General features: G+C 38.9%; 1 protein-coding gene across 1 annotated transcript in view; it reads left to right on the top strand.

Moving 5' to 3' along the window:
* IQCB1 (IQ motif containing B1) overlaps nucleotides 1-16,427 on the top strand; it is an 80,721-nt gene extending 64,294 nt beyond the window's left edge. The window contains exons 14-15 of the mRNA XM_069472691.1: nucleotides 15,150-15,306; nucleotides 16,166-16,427. Coding sequence (XP_069328792.1) covers nucleotides 15,150-15,306; nucleotides 16,166-16,395 — 387 coding nt within the window. The 3' untranslated portion in view covers nucleotides 16,396-16,427. The remainder of the gene's footprint in view (nucleotides 1-15,149; nucleotides 15,307-16,165) is intronic.
* The last annotated feature ends 230 nt before the right edge of the window (nucleotides 16,428-16,657 follow it).

Genomic DNA, 16,657 nt, shown 5'->3' with positions numbered 1-16,657 from the left:
GGAGAAACTTATAATTCATAGGGTATTGGGACGAGAACTGAGGAAGATCTTTCCTTAATAGTGGAATATAATTAGCCTATACTGCTCCATTCTGCCGAACAAATCATAAAATCAAGAGCCAAAAAGATCAAAATGTTTTCATGTAATTTCATGTAACAGCATCCTAGAAAAAGGCTCAAGATTTTTAGAAATACCAAAATATCTAGCACCCAACAAGATAAAAGTTACAGTATCTTGCAGCCAATCAAAGGTTAACAGGCATGCATAGAGACAGGAAAACATTACTAGTAATGAGGATACTCAATCAAACCAACCCAGCAATTTATACAGATGTTAATATTAGCAGAGAAGGGTATTAAAACAGTTATTTTAACTGTATTTCAAAAAGTAGAAATGGGGAAAATAAAAAATCCTAAATCAAACATCTAGGGATGAAAACTTTAAAATGTGGTATGAAATATATACTGGATCAAATTAGTAGCAGATTAGACATTGCTGGATAAAAGGTCAATAAAGTTGAAGTCAGAGTAGTAGATACCATACAAAATAAGTCACAGATGGCAGGGGGAAAGGAAAAAAAATTGAAAAGAACATTACTGAGCCATGGGACTTTAAGTAGCCCAATAAATGGATAATTGGAGTCTCTGAAGGAGATGTGGAGGAAAAATAATGACCAAAAACTTTCTAAACTGCAAAGATGTAGAATCAACCCAAGTGCCCATCAATTCATGAGTGGATTAACAAAATGTGGTATATGTATACCATGGAATACTACTCAACCATAAAAAAGGATGAATTAATGCCTTTTGCAATCATTTGGATGGAACTAGACACTATTATCCTAAGTGAAGTATCTAAAGAATGGAAAAACAAACACTACATGTACTCACTATTAAATTGGAATTAACCAATGAGCACACATGTGCACAGAGGGAAGTAAAACTCAGTGGAAATCAAGCAGGGGGGAGGAGGAAAAGGGGATGGGTGAAAACCTACCTAACAGGTACATCAAACACTATCTGGGTGATGGGAACACTTGTAGCCATGACTCAGGCATTACAAAAGTGATCCGCGTTACCAAAAACATTTAAGTGATCCACGTAACCAAAAACATTTGTACCCCTATAATATTTGGAAATATATATATATATATATATATATATATATGAAAACAAAAAGAAAACTTTATAAACTTAAAACAATAACCCTCACCCAAGCCCAGTGAAGGCACAGGCACATGGAAAAACTATGCCAAGGAATGTTGTAATCAAAATTTTCAGACCAGTGATACAGTGAAAATCTTAAAAACAAAAAATAAAAATGTATCATATAAGGACAAAGATAAAAATGACATATTTTCAGTAGGAACAATGCAAGCAAGAAGACATCTTGATTTTAAAGGTACTGAAAGGAGAAAAAAAAATTGTTAACCTAGAATTCTATACTTGGCAATAATGTCATTAAAAAAACAAAGGCAAAATAAAGACTTTTTCAGAGGTACAAAAGCTGAAAGACTTGATCACCAGCATATGAACACTACCAAAAATGTTGAATCCTTTTTAAGTTGTAAAGGATTTAACATTTCTGTTAAAAATGAAAAGAGAAAATCTGGCTGTACATAGCTTAAAAGCACTGGAAATGGTAACTACAGCCATGTGCCTCATAGTGACCTTTCAGTCAATGTTGGACCACATATTCAACAGTGGTCCCATAAGATTATAATACCTTATTTATACTGTACCTTTTGTATGTTTATATAAACAATACCATTGCATTAGAATTGCCTGCAGTATTCAGTGTAGTCATATGCTGTCTAGGTTTGTAGCATAGGAACAATAGGCTATACCATATAGCGTAGGTATGTAGCAGGCTATACCATCTAGGTTTGTGTAAATACAGTAAGTCACATAATGATACATTTCTCAGAAAGTATCCCTGTCGTTAAGCAGTGCATGGCTGTACATGGGTAAATATACAGTAGTCCTTCCTTAACCTCAGGGGATGTGTCCCAAGACCCCCAGTGGATGCCTGAAACTGTGGGTAGTACCAAACCCTATATGTACTATGTTTTTCATATATATATATATATATATATATGTACATATATATATGAGATAAAGTTTAATTTATAAATTAGATTCAGTAAGAGATTAACAATAACTGATAATAAAAAATTATAACATACTGTAATAAAAGTTACGTGAATATGTTCTCTTTCTCTCTTTCAAAATATTTTGCTGTACTGTACCACAGGTAACTGAAACCATGGAAAACAAAACCATGGATAAGGGGAGACTGCTGTATGAGACTTTTTCATCATCATTTAAATCTTTATAAAATATAATTGATTCTTGTAACTCATACCACATAGTAAATATTTTCAGTTTTGCAGGCCATACAGCCTGTATCACAACTATTAATCTCTGCTGTTGTAAGACTAAAGCAGCCATAGATAATATGTAAAGGAATGGATGTGGCTGTATTACAATAAAACTTTATTTTCAAAAACAGGCAGTTGGTTTTGGTTTGCTGGCCCTGGTTTTAAACAAAAATAATAGTGATATACAGTTTATAACATACTAAAAGTGGCAACTTTTTATGTTATTGCTGCAAATGCATGGCAGCCATTGTACTCCAGTCTGGGCAACAGAGTGAGACCCCTGTCTCTTTTAGGAAAAAAAAAAAAGACCTTAACTTACTAACAATCTTCTCAAATGCGTGTAGAACATTTACCAGTGTTCTCGAGAAACTAGAAAAGGAGCAATTTAAACCCAAAGTAAGCAGAAGAAAGGAACTAAAGATCAAAGGGAAATCAATAAAATAGAAAACAATAGCAATAGAGAAAAGTTCACACCAAAACTAGAGACATTACAAGCAAAAAATTTCAGAACAATATTCCTCATGAACATATATTTAAAAATTCTAAACATAATTTTAGCAAATTTAATCCAACAATATAGTGAAAGGTTAATACATCATAAACAAGTTTAACCTTCAAATATCAATCTGTGTAATTTACCATATTAACAGACTAAGAAAAACCATATTATTATATCAATAGATGCAGAAACAGAATTTGACAAAATACAACACCTAGTCCTGACATCACTCCCCCCCAAAAATCTCAAGAAGCTAGGAATGGGAGGAAACTTTCTTAACCTGATGAAAGGTATCTATGAAATATACAACTGACATCATATTTAATTGCAAAAGACTGAATACTTCTCTCTTAATATCAGCAACAAGATGTTGTTTAGCACAAAGTCCCATCAGGCTTTTTTTGTAGAAATTTAACTGATTCTAAAATTCATATGCAAAGGCAAAGGAACTAGAATAGCTAAAATAACTGCAAAGAAGAACAAAGTTGGAGGGTTAACATTACCTTGTTTCAAGAATTATTAAAGCTACATATTCAAAGCAGTGATATTGATATAAAGATACAAAAATAGATCAATGGAACAGATTCAAATCCAGAAATAAACCTACATATATGACGAACTTATTATTGATAGAAGTGCGCAGTTAATGCAGTAGAGAGACTAGAGCAGTTTGATATCTATATGTAAAAAAATTGAATCCATACACAACTTCATATACAAAATTTAACTAAAAATGGATCATAGACCTAAATGCAAAACCTAAAACTATAAAAACTTCTAGAAGAAAACATTGGAGAAAAATCATGACCTTGAGTTTGGCAAAGAGTTCTTAAATACAATACCAGAAGCATGATCCAAAAAGGAAAAAATTGATAAATTTATCAAAATTTAAAACTTTTGCTCTTCAGAAGATATTATTAAGAGAATAAAAAGAGAAGGCACAACTTGGGAGAAAATCTTTGCCAAGCATATATCTGAAAAAAAGGTCTTGTATCCACCATATATAGAGAACTCTTGAAAGTCAACAATAAGAAAATTTATGAACCATTTTTTTTAAATGGACAAAAGATTTGAACAGACACTTTACCCAGAGAAGATATATAGCAAACACATGAAAAGATACATCATTAATCATTAAGGGAAGTGCAAATTAAAACCACAATAAGATACTCCACACCTGTTAAAATTTAGAAGTGTGAACATACCAAAGGTTAACAAGCACATGGAAGAATTATGATTGATACACTGCTCATGGGAATTTAAAATAGTACAGCCGCTTTGGAAAACAGGTTGGCAGTTTCTTATAAAATCAAGCATACATCTATAATACGATTCAGCCATTCTACTCCTGGGGTATTTACCCCAGAGAAAAGGAAATATATGTGCATACAAACACTTGTATTATTGATACTCTAAACAGCGTGGATAAATCTCAAAATAATTATGCTAAATAAAAGAGGCTAGACAAGGTAGAATATATTCTATATGATTCCATTTCTATAAACTCTAATGCAAACTAATCTATAGTAACAGAAAGTAAATCAGTGGTTGGGAGGGAGGGGGATGGAAGGATAGAAAGGATGAGAATAAGGATTTACAAAAGGACATAAGGAAACTTGATAGTGATGAATTTTCATTATCCTGATTGTGGTGATGGTTTTATAGATGTATATATATGTCAAAGCATAGCAAATTGTACCTTTTCAATATTTGTACTTCATTGGATGTCATTTTTACCTCAATAAAGCTGCATATTTTTTTAAAACTTTTTTTAACCCAAATGCTTAAAAAAAGTTAGGGGTCCTGAGCTTATCAGCCTGGCCACGAATAAAATGACCAATGAATCTCTTAGGTTCTGATCAATCATATTAGCAACTCTCCCCTTTGCCAAGAACCAGAACTGAATTAGAGAGAGGGCAGAAGCACAGCTGGAAGTTCTTTCCTGTGAGCAGAAATAAAATGGAGAGAGAGAGAAGCATGCCTCCTCTCTCTGGAGCTCTGTAGAGAGGACTACATTGCTTTTAGCAGTTTTAATCATTTACAAATTTAATCATGAATTTAAGCAACACACACCCCAAGAAATTCAAGTTCAGTAAGTTTTGTGTGACCTCATATATCTATATTTTCATTTATTTATTTTCAATATGGTAAAATATACAAAACGTAAAAATTACCATTTTAACCATGTTTAAATATACAGTTCAGTGGCATTAAGTACATTCACATTTTTGTGCAACCATCACCACCATCCATCTTCACAACTTTTTTCATCTTGTAAAGTGGAAACTCTGTATCCATTAAACACTAAATCCCCATTCCCCCTCCACCCAGCTCCTGGCAACCACCATTCTGCTTTCTGTCTATGAATTTGACTACTCTGAATACCTCATATGAGTGGAATCATACTTATTTTACTTGTCGTAATGTCTTCAAAGTTCATGTTTTAACATGTGTCAGAATTTCCTTTTTTTAAAGGCTGAATAATATTCCATGGTGTGTGTGTGTGTATATATATATATGTATATATACACACATATATATGTGTATGTGTGTGTATATATGTATGTATACACACACACACTATATTTTGTTTATCCATTCATCCTTTGATGGATATTTGGGTTGCTTCTACCTTTTTGCTATTGTGAATAGTGCCACTGTGAACATGGGTTTACAAATGTCTATTTATGTTCCTGCTTTCAATTCTTCTGGGGATGTGCCTGGAAATGGAATTGCTAGATCATATGGTAATTCTTATTTTAAATTTTTTGAGGAACTGCCATTCTGTTTTCCATAGTAACTGCACCATTTGACATTTTTACCAATAGGGCACAGGGTTCCAGTGTATCCACATACTCATCAACACTTGTTATTTTCTGGGGTTTTTTTGCTAGTAGCTAATGGATGTGAAGTGGTATCCCTTTGTGGATTGGACTTTCATTTCCCTAATTAGAGATTTTGAGTGTCTTTTCATGTGTTTAATGGCCATTTGCATGCCATTTTTTTGCAGAAATGTCTATCCTAGTCTTTTGTCCATTTTTTAATCTGGTTGTTTTGCAGAGTTTTAGTAGTTCTTATTTTATTTATTTTTTTTTTTATTTTACAGAATCAAAGAGTCTAACAGTATATCTTGTTAGATACAGTATGTCCTCATAATGTATACATTATTTCTTGTACAATGATATGAAATAATATGGGAAATATTCATGATAAATTTTTAAGTGAACAGTGCAAGTTAAAAACAATAGTTTCATATTTTTTTCCCCACCCCCCCTTTCCCGAGTCAGCACCTTCAAGTGTTACCACTCCCCAAACGGTGCGCAATGCACTCATTGTGTAGGCATACCCCCATCCCCTCCCCCACCCCCCACCTCAGTCTGATATCCAATTGGTGTCGTTTCCAGATTTGTATTTAGGTGATGATCAAGGAAACCAATTTTCTGGTGAGTACATGTGATGCTTGTTTTTCCATTCTTGGGATACTTCACTTAATATAATGGGTTCCAACTCTCTCCAGGAGAACCATAGAGATGTTGTATCTTCATCATTCCTTATAGCTGAGTAGTATTCCATGGTATACATATACCACAGTTTACTAATCCAATCATGTATTGATGGGCATTTGGGTTGTTTCCACATCTTTGCTATTGTGAATTGTGCTGCTATAAACATTTGGGTACACGTGCCTTTGTTACAGAATGACCTTTTTTCCTTTGGGTATATGCCCAGTAATGGGATTGCTGGGTCAAATGGCAGGTCTACTTGAATCTGTTTAAGATACCTCCATAATGCTTTCCACAGAGGTTGCACTAGTTTGCAGTCCCACCAGCAGTGTATTAGTGTTCCTGTCTCTCCACACCCACGCCAACATGTGTTGTTTTGGGTTTTTTTGATAAAGGCCATTCTCACTGGGGTTAAGTGATATCTCATTGTGGTTTTGATTTGCATTTCCCTGATGATTAGAGATGTTGAACACTTTTTCGTATGTTTGTTAGCCATTTTTATATCTTCTTTTGAAAAATTTCTATTCATGTCCTTTGCCCACTTTTTGATAGGGTTGCTTGATTTTTTCTTGCTGATTTTCCTGAGTTCTAAATAGATTCTTGTTATCAGTCCTTTATCTGATGTGTAGTATGCAAAAATTTTTTCCCATTCTGTAGGTGGTCTGTTTATTCTCTGTACTGTTTCTTTGGCTGTGCAGAAGCTTTTTAATTTAATCATGTCCCATTCATTTATTTTTGTTGCTGCTGTGATTGCCTTGGGGGTCTTCTTCATAAATTCTTTGCCTAGGCCAATGTCTGTAAGAGTCTTTCCTACATTTTCTTCTAGAATTCTGATTGTATCATGCCTAAGGTTTAAGTCTGTTATCCACCGTGATTTGATTTTTGTGAGAGGTGAAAGCTGTGGGTCCTGTTTCAGTCTTCTACAAGTGGCTAACCAATTCTCCCAGCACCATTTGTTGAATAGGGATTCTTGTCCCCAGAGTATATTCTTTCCCGCTTTGTCGAAAATTAGGTGACTATATGAGGATGGTTCTATATTTGGATTTTCTGTTGTGTTCCACTGGTCTGTGTCCCTGCACTTGTGCCAATACCAGGCTGTTTTAAGAACCACGGCCTTGTAGTATAGTTTGAGGTCTGGCAAATTAATACCTCCCATTTTGTTTTTGTTGCTTAAAATTGCTTTTGCTATACGGGGTCTTCTTTGATTCCATACAAAGTGTATAATTATTTTCTCTATGTCTGTAAAGAATGATGTTGGTAATTTAATAGGGATTGCATTGAATCTGTAGATCACTTTGGGTAGTATAGACATTTTAACAATGTTGATTCTTCCGATCCACGAGCATGGTATATTTTTCCATCTATTTGCAAGTTCTGCTATTTCTTTTCTCAGTGTTTCATAGTTTTCCTTATAGAGGTCCTTTACCTCTTTAGTTAGATATATACCTAGATATTTTATTTTCTTTGTTGCTATTTTGAAGGGTATTGAGTCTTTAATTTGGTTTTCCGATTGACTGTTATTGGCATATATAAATGCCTCTGATTTGTGTATATTAATTTTGTAGCCTGAGACTTTGCTGTATTCGTTAATCAATTCCAGGAGTCTCTTGGTTGAATCCTGGGGGTTTTCCAGATATAACATCATATCATCAGCAAAAAGTGAGAGTTTGATCTCTTCCTTCCCTATTTGGACTCCCTTGATTCTGCTCTCTTGCCTGATAGCTCTCGCAAGGACTTCCAATACTATGTTGAAAAGTAATGGAGACAATGGGCAGCCCTGTCTGGTTCCAGTTCTAAGTGGGAGTGCTTTCAGTTTTTCCCCATTCAGTATGATGTTGGCTGTGGGTTTGTCATATATGGCTTGTATCATTTTTAGGTAGGTTCCATCAATGCCTATTTTGTTAAGCGTTTTTATCATAAAAGGGTGTTGAATTTTGTCAAATGCTTTTTCTGCATCTAATGAGAGTATCATATGGTTTTTGTTTTTGCTTCTATTTATGTGGTGAATTACATTTATAGATTTACGTATGTTGAACCACCCCTGCATCTCGGGGATGAAGCCCACTTGGTCGTGGTGGATTACTTTTTTGATAAGTACTTGGATTCGATTTGCTAGTATTTTATTGAAAATTTTTGCATCTATATTCATGAGGGAAATTGGTCTGTAGTTCTCTATTTTTGTTGTGTCCTTTCCAGGTTTTGGTATTAATGTTATATTGGCTTGGTAGAACGTGTTAGGGAGAACTCCATCCTTCTCAATATTGGAGAATAGTTTATGTAGGATGGGCACCAGTTCTTCTTTGTATGTATGGTAAAATTCAGGTGTGAACCCATCTGGACCAGGGCTTTTCTTTTTGGGAAGGTTTTTTATTGCTGTTTTGATTTCAGTTCTTGATATTGGTCTGTTCAGGTACTCTATTTCTTCCTGGTTGAGCCTGGGAAGACTATGTGTTTCTAAAAATTTGTCCATTTCCTCCACGTTCTCCAGTTTGTGTGCATAAAGATTTTTGTAGAATTCATAGATGATATCTTGTATCTCTGTAGCATCGGTTGTGATTTCTCCTTTCATGTTCCTAATGGAGGTTATTAGAGATTTTACTTTTGTGCTCTTGGTTAGTCTAGCCAGAGGTGTGTCTATTTTGTTTATCTTTTCAAAGAACCAACTTTTTGTTTTATTAATTTCCCTTATAGTTTCTTTGTTGTCCTTTTCATTTAGTTCTGATTTGATCTTAGTAATTTCTCGCCTTCTGCTGGGTTTGGGATCGTTCTGTTCTTCTTTCTCCAGTTCTTTGAGTCTATTCGTTAGGTTGTCTATTTGCATGTTTTCTGTCTTTTTGATATAGGCATTTATGGATATGAATTTTCCTCTCAGGACTGCTTTAGCTACATCCCATAGATTTTGATAAGTTGTATCTCCATTGTCATTTAATTCAAAGAAATTTTTGATTTCCATCTTGATTTCTTCTTTTATAGAATAATTATTCAGGAGAAGGTTATTTAGCTTCCATGACTTTGAGTAAGAGTGAGGGTTTCTGTTTGTGATCATTGTTACTTTTATTTCGCTGTGATCTGAGAAGATGCATGGTATAATTTCTATTTTTTGAATTTTTGAAGACATGATTTATGTCCTAGGACATGGTCAATCTTAGAGAATGTCCCGTGAGCTGATGAGAAGAATGTATATTCTGTGGACTTTGGGTAGAATGTCCTATAGATGTCAGCCATGCCCATTTGTTCTAGCGTTCTATTGAGGTCCATTATGTCTTTGTTTATTTTCTGTTTAGAGGATCTGTCCTGTACTGTCAGTGGGGTGTTAAAGTCTCCAGCTATTACAGTATTGTTATCTATCATTTGGTTGAGATCTAGTAGGGTTTGCTTTATGAATCTAGGTGCACCTAGGTTGGGTGCATATATATTGAGTATAGTCATGGCTTCTTGATGAATTGTACCTTTAATCAGTATGTAGTAGCCATCTTTGTCTTTTATTATTTTTGTTGGTTTGAAAGCTAAGTTATTGGAAATTAAGATTGCCACACCAGCTTTCTTTTGGTTACCATTTGCTTGAAATATCGATTTCCATCCTTTTATTTTCAGTCTAAATGCATCTTTGCAGGTTAGGTGAGTTTCTTGAAGACAGCAGATACTTGGATTGTATTTTTTTATCCATTGGGCCAGTCTATGTCTCTTGAGCGGGGAGTTCAAGCCATTCACATTTATTGAGAAAACTGATAGGTGAGACAGTTTTTTGTTCAGCTTGTTGGGTAGAACTTCATTGTGATGTTTTCTCTCCTGGGCCATTGTGGTATCTGGAATTTCATCTTTAGCTCTTGAGTAGTTTTACATTCGTGGATCTTTCTTGTGCTGATCCGTGTATAATTCTCTTTTGAGTACTTCTTGGAGGGCTGGTCTTGTCTTGGTGAATTCCCTCAACCTTTGTTTATCTGAGAATGTCTTGATTTCTCCTTCGTATAGAAAACTTAGCTTAGCTGGGTACAAGATTCTAGGCTGGGCATTATTCTGTTTCAGAAGCGTGAAAATGGGGCCCCAACCTCTTCTTGCTTGTAAGGTTTCAGCTGAGAAATCTGGCGTAATTCTGATGGGTTTTCCTTTGTAAGTTACTTGTTTCTTTCTCCTTACAGCTCGGAGAAGTGACTCTTTAGTGGATATTTTGGTCAGCCTGATGACTACGTGGCGTGGTGTTTTCCTATTTGCTATGAATCTCCCAGGGGTCCTTTGAGCTTCTTGAATCTGTATGTCTAGAGTATTGGCAAGGCCTGGAAAATTTTCCTCGATTATGTCTTCAAATAGCTTGTCCAACCCTTGCCTGTTATCTTCTTCACCCTCAGGAATGCCAATAACTGTCAAGTTAGGTTTCTTCACATAATCCCACATTTCTTGAAGACTCAGATCATTTCTCTTACTTTTTCGATCTATCTCTGTGACTGACTTATTTAGTTGGAAGGAGTTATCTTCAATTTCTGAGATTCTTTCCTCTGTTTGATCTACCCTGCTCTTGAGACTTTCCACAGTGTTTTGTAGCTCTCTGAGTGAATTCTTCACTTCTAGGAGTTCAGTTTGGTTTTTCTTCAATATTTCAATTTCTTTAGTGAATTTTTCCTTCAAATCCTGTATTTTTTTTTGTGGTTTCCTTGTGTTGTTTATCCATTGATTCTTGTAAATTATTCAGCTTGTTTATGATCCATAATTGGAATTCTTCCTGTGACATGTTGGTGTTTTGAGTTTGGTTTGTGTCAAATGGTTGGGAGCTGGTATTTCTCTTTGGGGATGAGCTTTCCATTTGATTCTTTTTGCTCTCCGTGTTTTTTCGCTGGGCCCTTCCCATCTAGATTTGTCGTTGGATCTTTACTTATAGGTTTAGTCTGATTAACAGGACTCTTTGTGCTCTATTCTTAGGCTGTGAAACAGTCTAGGTATGTTGCTTCTTTTGGCAAGAGGGGAAGACTGTTGTGTATTGTTCAGAGATTTTTCTGTTTCCGTTGGGGGACTACTTCCGATGGGTCCAGTCCTAGAGGATTGGAGTGATCCAGGACCGCTTTGGTGAGTTAGGACACTGTGTTGTGGTCTTTCAGAAGGCAGGCAGGGTCCACACTAATAGTAGACCGAAATTCTCTTTGTTTGTTTGTTTGTTTGTTTACCTTTGGTTCTTCCTCTATAGGGGAGGTTTCTGACTCTATCTGCCGGCAAGATACTAGCTATGGGGAGAGGACAGTGACTTTGCTTGCTCAGCGCCCCAGTTGCTGTAGCTCCCACGGGCAAAAGTCTGTCTTGGCCCAATGTCCCCAGGGATCAGGTTCCACACTCTCGCTTCTGGAGAAGTATTCAGTGTTTACACTTGGGCAGGGATCCTATATAAGGTCCGTGGACCAGGGGAGAGGGCCGTCCAGGGAGCCTCTTGGTACCCTATTGCTCCGCAGTGACTTGGCTGTGGGCCCTAGAGTGGCAATTGCGTGCCCGCAGATCTCCGGCCCTGGGGGTGACTACTCAGGATCCGGTATGTACCAGAGCCAGGGACCTGGCCCGTTCCGAAGCTCACCGTGGGTCCCCAGTTAGAAGGCGAAAAGAGAGGAGAAAGAGAAGAGGAAAAAAAAAGAAAAAAGAAAAGGAAAGAAAGAAAAGAAAGAGGAGAAAACGAAAGAGAAAAGAAAAAAAAGAAGAAAAAGAAAGAAAGAAAAAGAAAAAGGAAAAAAAAAAAGAAAAGAAAAAAAAAAAAAAGAAACGCAAAAAGCCAAACCAAAAAGCACCAAAAACGCCAACAAAAATGAACAAAAACAAACTACATAGCACTTCACCACACCGCAAGGCAGAAAGATACACAAATCTGAAGTATATAATTCAGCCACTGGATGTTTTTTTGTTTGTTTGTTTGTTTTACGCCTTAGCACAGCTCTGCCCCTTCACTTCCGCTCGGCTGGGTCCGGAGTGGCCATTAGATGTTTTTGTTTTTACGCCTTAGCACAGCTCCGCCCCTTCACGCCCGCCCGGCTGGGTCCCAGGCGGTTTGGCAGTGGATTTCAAGGTGACGTCTGCGCGCCCGCACAGCTCCCAGGGTGGTGGGGATCCAACCTCCGCGCTCAAAAAGGCGCGGCAGCCAGAGGCCCAGAGGGCAAAGGTGCCCGCCGAGGCTGTCCGCCGCCGGAAAAAAAAAGAAAAAGGAAAGAAAAAAAAGAAAAAACCCCAAAAAAACCAAAAACAAACACAAACACAAACAAACAAAACCCAGAAGAAATTTACCAAGAATAAAATATACAGTTCGGCGAGCCTATTCTTCTTGTTCGTGTTTTTTTTTTTTTTTTTTTTTTTGCCTTAGCGCAGCTCTGCCCCTTCACCCCGAGTGCAGCCCCGGCATATCCCGCACTCCTGGCGTTGGTTCAGAGACCAGCGGAGGGCGCCGGGCAGAGAGAGCCGCTCGGCACTTTATGGCTCCCGAGCGGTTTCGCCCTCGCTTTCAAGATGGCGCCTGCAGAGCTCCGGGGCTGGAGGAGACCGGCTCCTCGGCAGGCAGAGACCACCACTGCCCGGGGGCTGGCGAGCAAGGACGCGCACCAAGGGGTCACCGGCTGGAGAACCGCCGAAAAAGGCAGCACGGGCAGAAAGAGCCGCTGGGCACTTTTTGGCTCCCGAGCGGTTTTGCCTTCGCTTTCAAGATGGCGCCTGCCGAGCTCCGGGGCTGGAGGGGACCGGCTCCCCGGCAGGCAGAGACCGCCACTGCCCAGGGGCTGGCCAGCAAGGACGCGCACCCGGGGTGACCGGCTGGAGAACTGCCGAAAAAGGCAGCACGGGCAGAAAGAGCCGCTGGGCACTTTTTGGCTCCCGAGCCGTTTCGCTGTCGCTTTCAAGATGGCGCCTGCCGAGCTCCGGGGCTGGAGGGGACCGGCTCCCCGGCAGGCAGAGACCGCCACTGCCCAGGGGCTGGCCAGCAAGGACACGCACCGGGGGTGACCGACTGGAGAACCGCCGAAAAAGGCAGCACTGGCAGAAAGAGCCGCTGGGTACTTTTTGGCTCCCGAGCCGTTTCGCTCTCGCTTTCAAGATGGCGCCTGCCAAGCTCCGGGGCTGGAGGGGACCTGCTCCCCGGCAGGCAGAGACCGCCACTGCCCAGGGGCTGGCCAGCAAGGACACGCACCAGGGGTGACCGGCTGGAGAACTGCCGAAAAAGGCAGCACGGGGTACAACGCTATTTGCTGTCCGGGAGTCTTTTGTGTTTTTCTGCCCTGGGGCAGATCCGTCCCTCCTCGCCAAGCGCTGTCTCAGCTGAGATCCCCCAGGTTCTAAGGTAATTTCTCAAAAAAAGCCTCCTGTCTGCAATGCGCCACGTATCCCTCAGTGATTCTGCGCTGGCCTGGGTCAGGGCTCTGTTCAATTGGGAGCGGAGGGCTAGCCGCTTTCCCGAGAGGCTGCACCCGCCCCGGCTGGGGGCGGGTATATCCGACCCGCGCTCCGCTGGCTAGTGTCTGTCCCGTGTTCCCAATTTTCGTTCACCTCAGACCTCACTCGCTCTGTTTGTCCCACGCTGATTCTCCGTGGATTCACACCGCTGTTCCTGTGTGGGAGCGGTCTTCTAGCGTTGTGGCAGGTCCGGATCGATGCCTTCCTTCCCGGGAGCACAGATTCAGGCCGTCACCACCACTCCGCCATCTTTGATCTCCTCAGTAGTTCTTATGTTCTAAATATGAATCCCTTGTCAGATACATGATTTGAAAATATTTTATGCCATCCTGTGGGCTGCGTTTTTACTTTGTTGATAGTGTCCTTTCATGCACAAAAGTGTCTAATTTCAATGAAGTCCGTTTTATCTATTTTTTCTTTTGATTCTTATGCCTTTGGTGTCATATCCAAGAAATCATTTCCAAAACCAATGTCATGATGCTTCCCCTGTGTTTTCTCTTAAGAGTTTTTATAGCTTTAGCTCTTATGTTTAGGTCTTTGATCTCTTTTTTTAATACACTATATATAATTCTGATGTATACTCCTGGTTTTTTTTTTTAAAGTGTTGCTTTAGCCACACTCTGGTACAACTGTTTAAGATTCTATGGCTGTTTCACTTGGACGCTTAGGCCAAAAAGAAAAAAAAAAAAGATTCTATGGCTGAAAAGTAAGGTGTTAGCTGGAACAAGTGGAACAGGGTCACATCCAAGATCCAGGAACTGGAATATTTGAGAAGGCTGTGGTGTCAGAATCTTTATCAGCTCCAAAGTTAAGATTATTTTATCCTTGTCCAAACTATTCATTTAAGTTCCCCTTAAATTAGCTGACTAGGCAAAAGAACATGGTCCTTTGGCTGATTTTGTCCTTTGTTTTATGAAAGCAGAAGCAGTTCTAACATTATGGCTTAGATAAGTTTGAGAATGGGGATGGGATAAGAAGGCAGTCTTTCAGATGGGATCCAGAACAAAGGGGTTGGCCATGTTACACCTCTTCCAGGCCAGTGTCATTACCAAACCATTTGTAATTTTCACTGTGATCTCTCAATCTTCTCTCTTCTCCCTTAATACCATGTTGTCTGAGAAAGTGAGGTATGGGAGCATACCAAAAAGAAACTTACCTACCTGTGTTTTTATCTAAAGCTGTTTTTAAAAGACTAGTTAATATTTGCACAAAAGTACAAGGTAGAGACATCAGTTATAAGATTCAATTGATAAAATGAGAGACAGCTAAGCATTCTAGAACCTCTGCTAAGTGGTTGGGTAAAACAGACTTTGATATGTATGTCCTTCCTGTAACAAGTTTTTCTGTCCTGTGTTCCCAGGGCTCTCAGCTGTCAGATGTGGCCAGCAGGGAGCTCCATGCCCATGCTCAAGAACGACTGCAACACTACTTTATGAGCAGGGCCCTAGAAGAGAGAGCCCAGCAGCACAGAGAGGCTCTGATGGCTCAAATCAGCACCAATATTGAACAGCTAATGAGTATGTGCTCATTCCATATTAGTTCCCTAAAGGGAACAACCTATCCAAGGTCTATGACATCTAAAATCTTCAGAAAGAAAGCACTATTAAGGGTCTTTTAGCCCGTCCCCTATCCTCAGGAAATTTCTTACATCTAGAACATACCAGACACAGTGTTTTCAAATGATGCAGATTTTATAATTTCCTTCTTGTGTGCTTCCTCCAGCCTTGCCATGATTCATATGTATCAGCTCAAACAAAGTTATTAATTTCAAAGATGTTGAGCCCTTCTAGCCAGATTCTGCTATGTAACCTTAAAAGCTTTTGGTAATATTTTAGAAGTAGATGATAATAGCTAAAGTGCTAAAGTAAAATTAATTCATTGGTGCCTCACAACCACTGATTCATTTAATGAGAGATCTCATCCATGAAGCCACAAACAATGTTTTAGTCAGGCTCTGGGATTTCCATTAGTGTGTGTGGTCAGAAAGGGCCAGAGTTCTCTATTTAACGGTCAGTACTTGTGAATTTTGTATTTTTGAATTGGATGAGTGACTGAAACTGAGCCTCTCACTTATAGGATGAGGTTCTACTAGTATTTTTAAAGTTCCTGTTCTTTAAATAAACCATCTAACAAAAATCTACATCTTTTTTCGCTCTTTTAAACATAGAAGTGGCCAGAGGGTGAGAATGTTGCTACCAGCCACAGCTGCAACTTTTGAATAGTCCCATACCATCCACAGTTAGGAATGATAATAAATTCAGAGTTGGAATCCTGTCCCTGCCTATTATAGCAGAGTTCCAGCACTTTAGCTTCCAAGTTCCTACTTGCTTGGCACAGGATTCTACCACTCACCTATTTATTTTCTGTTTACTACAGAGGCACCAAGTCTGAAGGAGGCAGAAGGGAAAGATCCTGAGCTCTTCCTAAGTAGATCCAGGCCTGTGGCAGCCAAGGCCAAGGAGGCCCATCTCACCACCCTGAAACACATACAGGCACCCTGGTGGAAGAAGCTTGGGGAAGAACCAGGAGATGAGATTAATGTTCCAAAGGATGAGCTTAATTTAGAATTAGGAACTTTATTCATTGGTGGAACCAAACCACCTTAGCAAGTTACCCTAAGAAATGATACAAATCTTATATTTTAGGAGCTTACATTAGTTTAGCCTCTGGCATGCTGATAGTGCTATCCAAATTCATGATTTTCAGAGGTTCCTCTCCAAACAAGATTTGCAGTAAGCAAAGAGTTATCTTCTACCTCCTTCTCAATTCCCTTTTGCTTTTCTCCATACCCCAGTCCCTGGCCATACACACAGATTTGTGTGGCTTTTATTGTGGAACTACACTCAGCATGGTATTCTGTTATTTATA

The sequence above is a fragment of the Eulemur rufifrons genome, chromosome 7, assembly GCF_041146395.1.
Source record: "Eulemur rufifrons isolate Redbay chromosome 7, OSU_ERuf_1, whole genome shotgun sequence".
NCBI lineage: Eukaryota > Metazoa > Chordata > Mammalia > Primates > Lemuridae > Eulemur > Eulemur rufifrons.
This window is presented reverse-complemented; position numbering and strand designations above follow the sequence as displayed.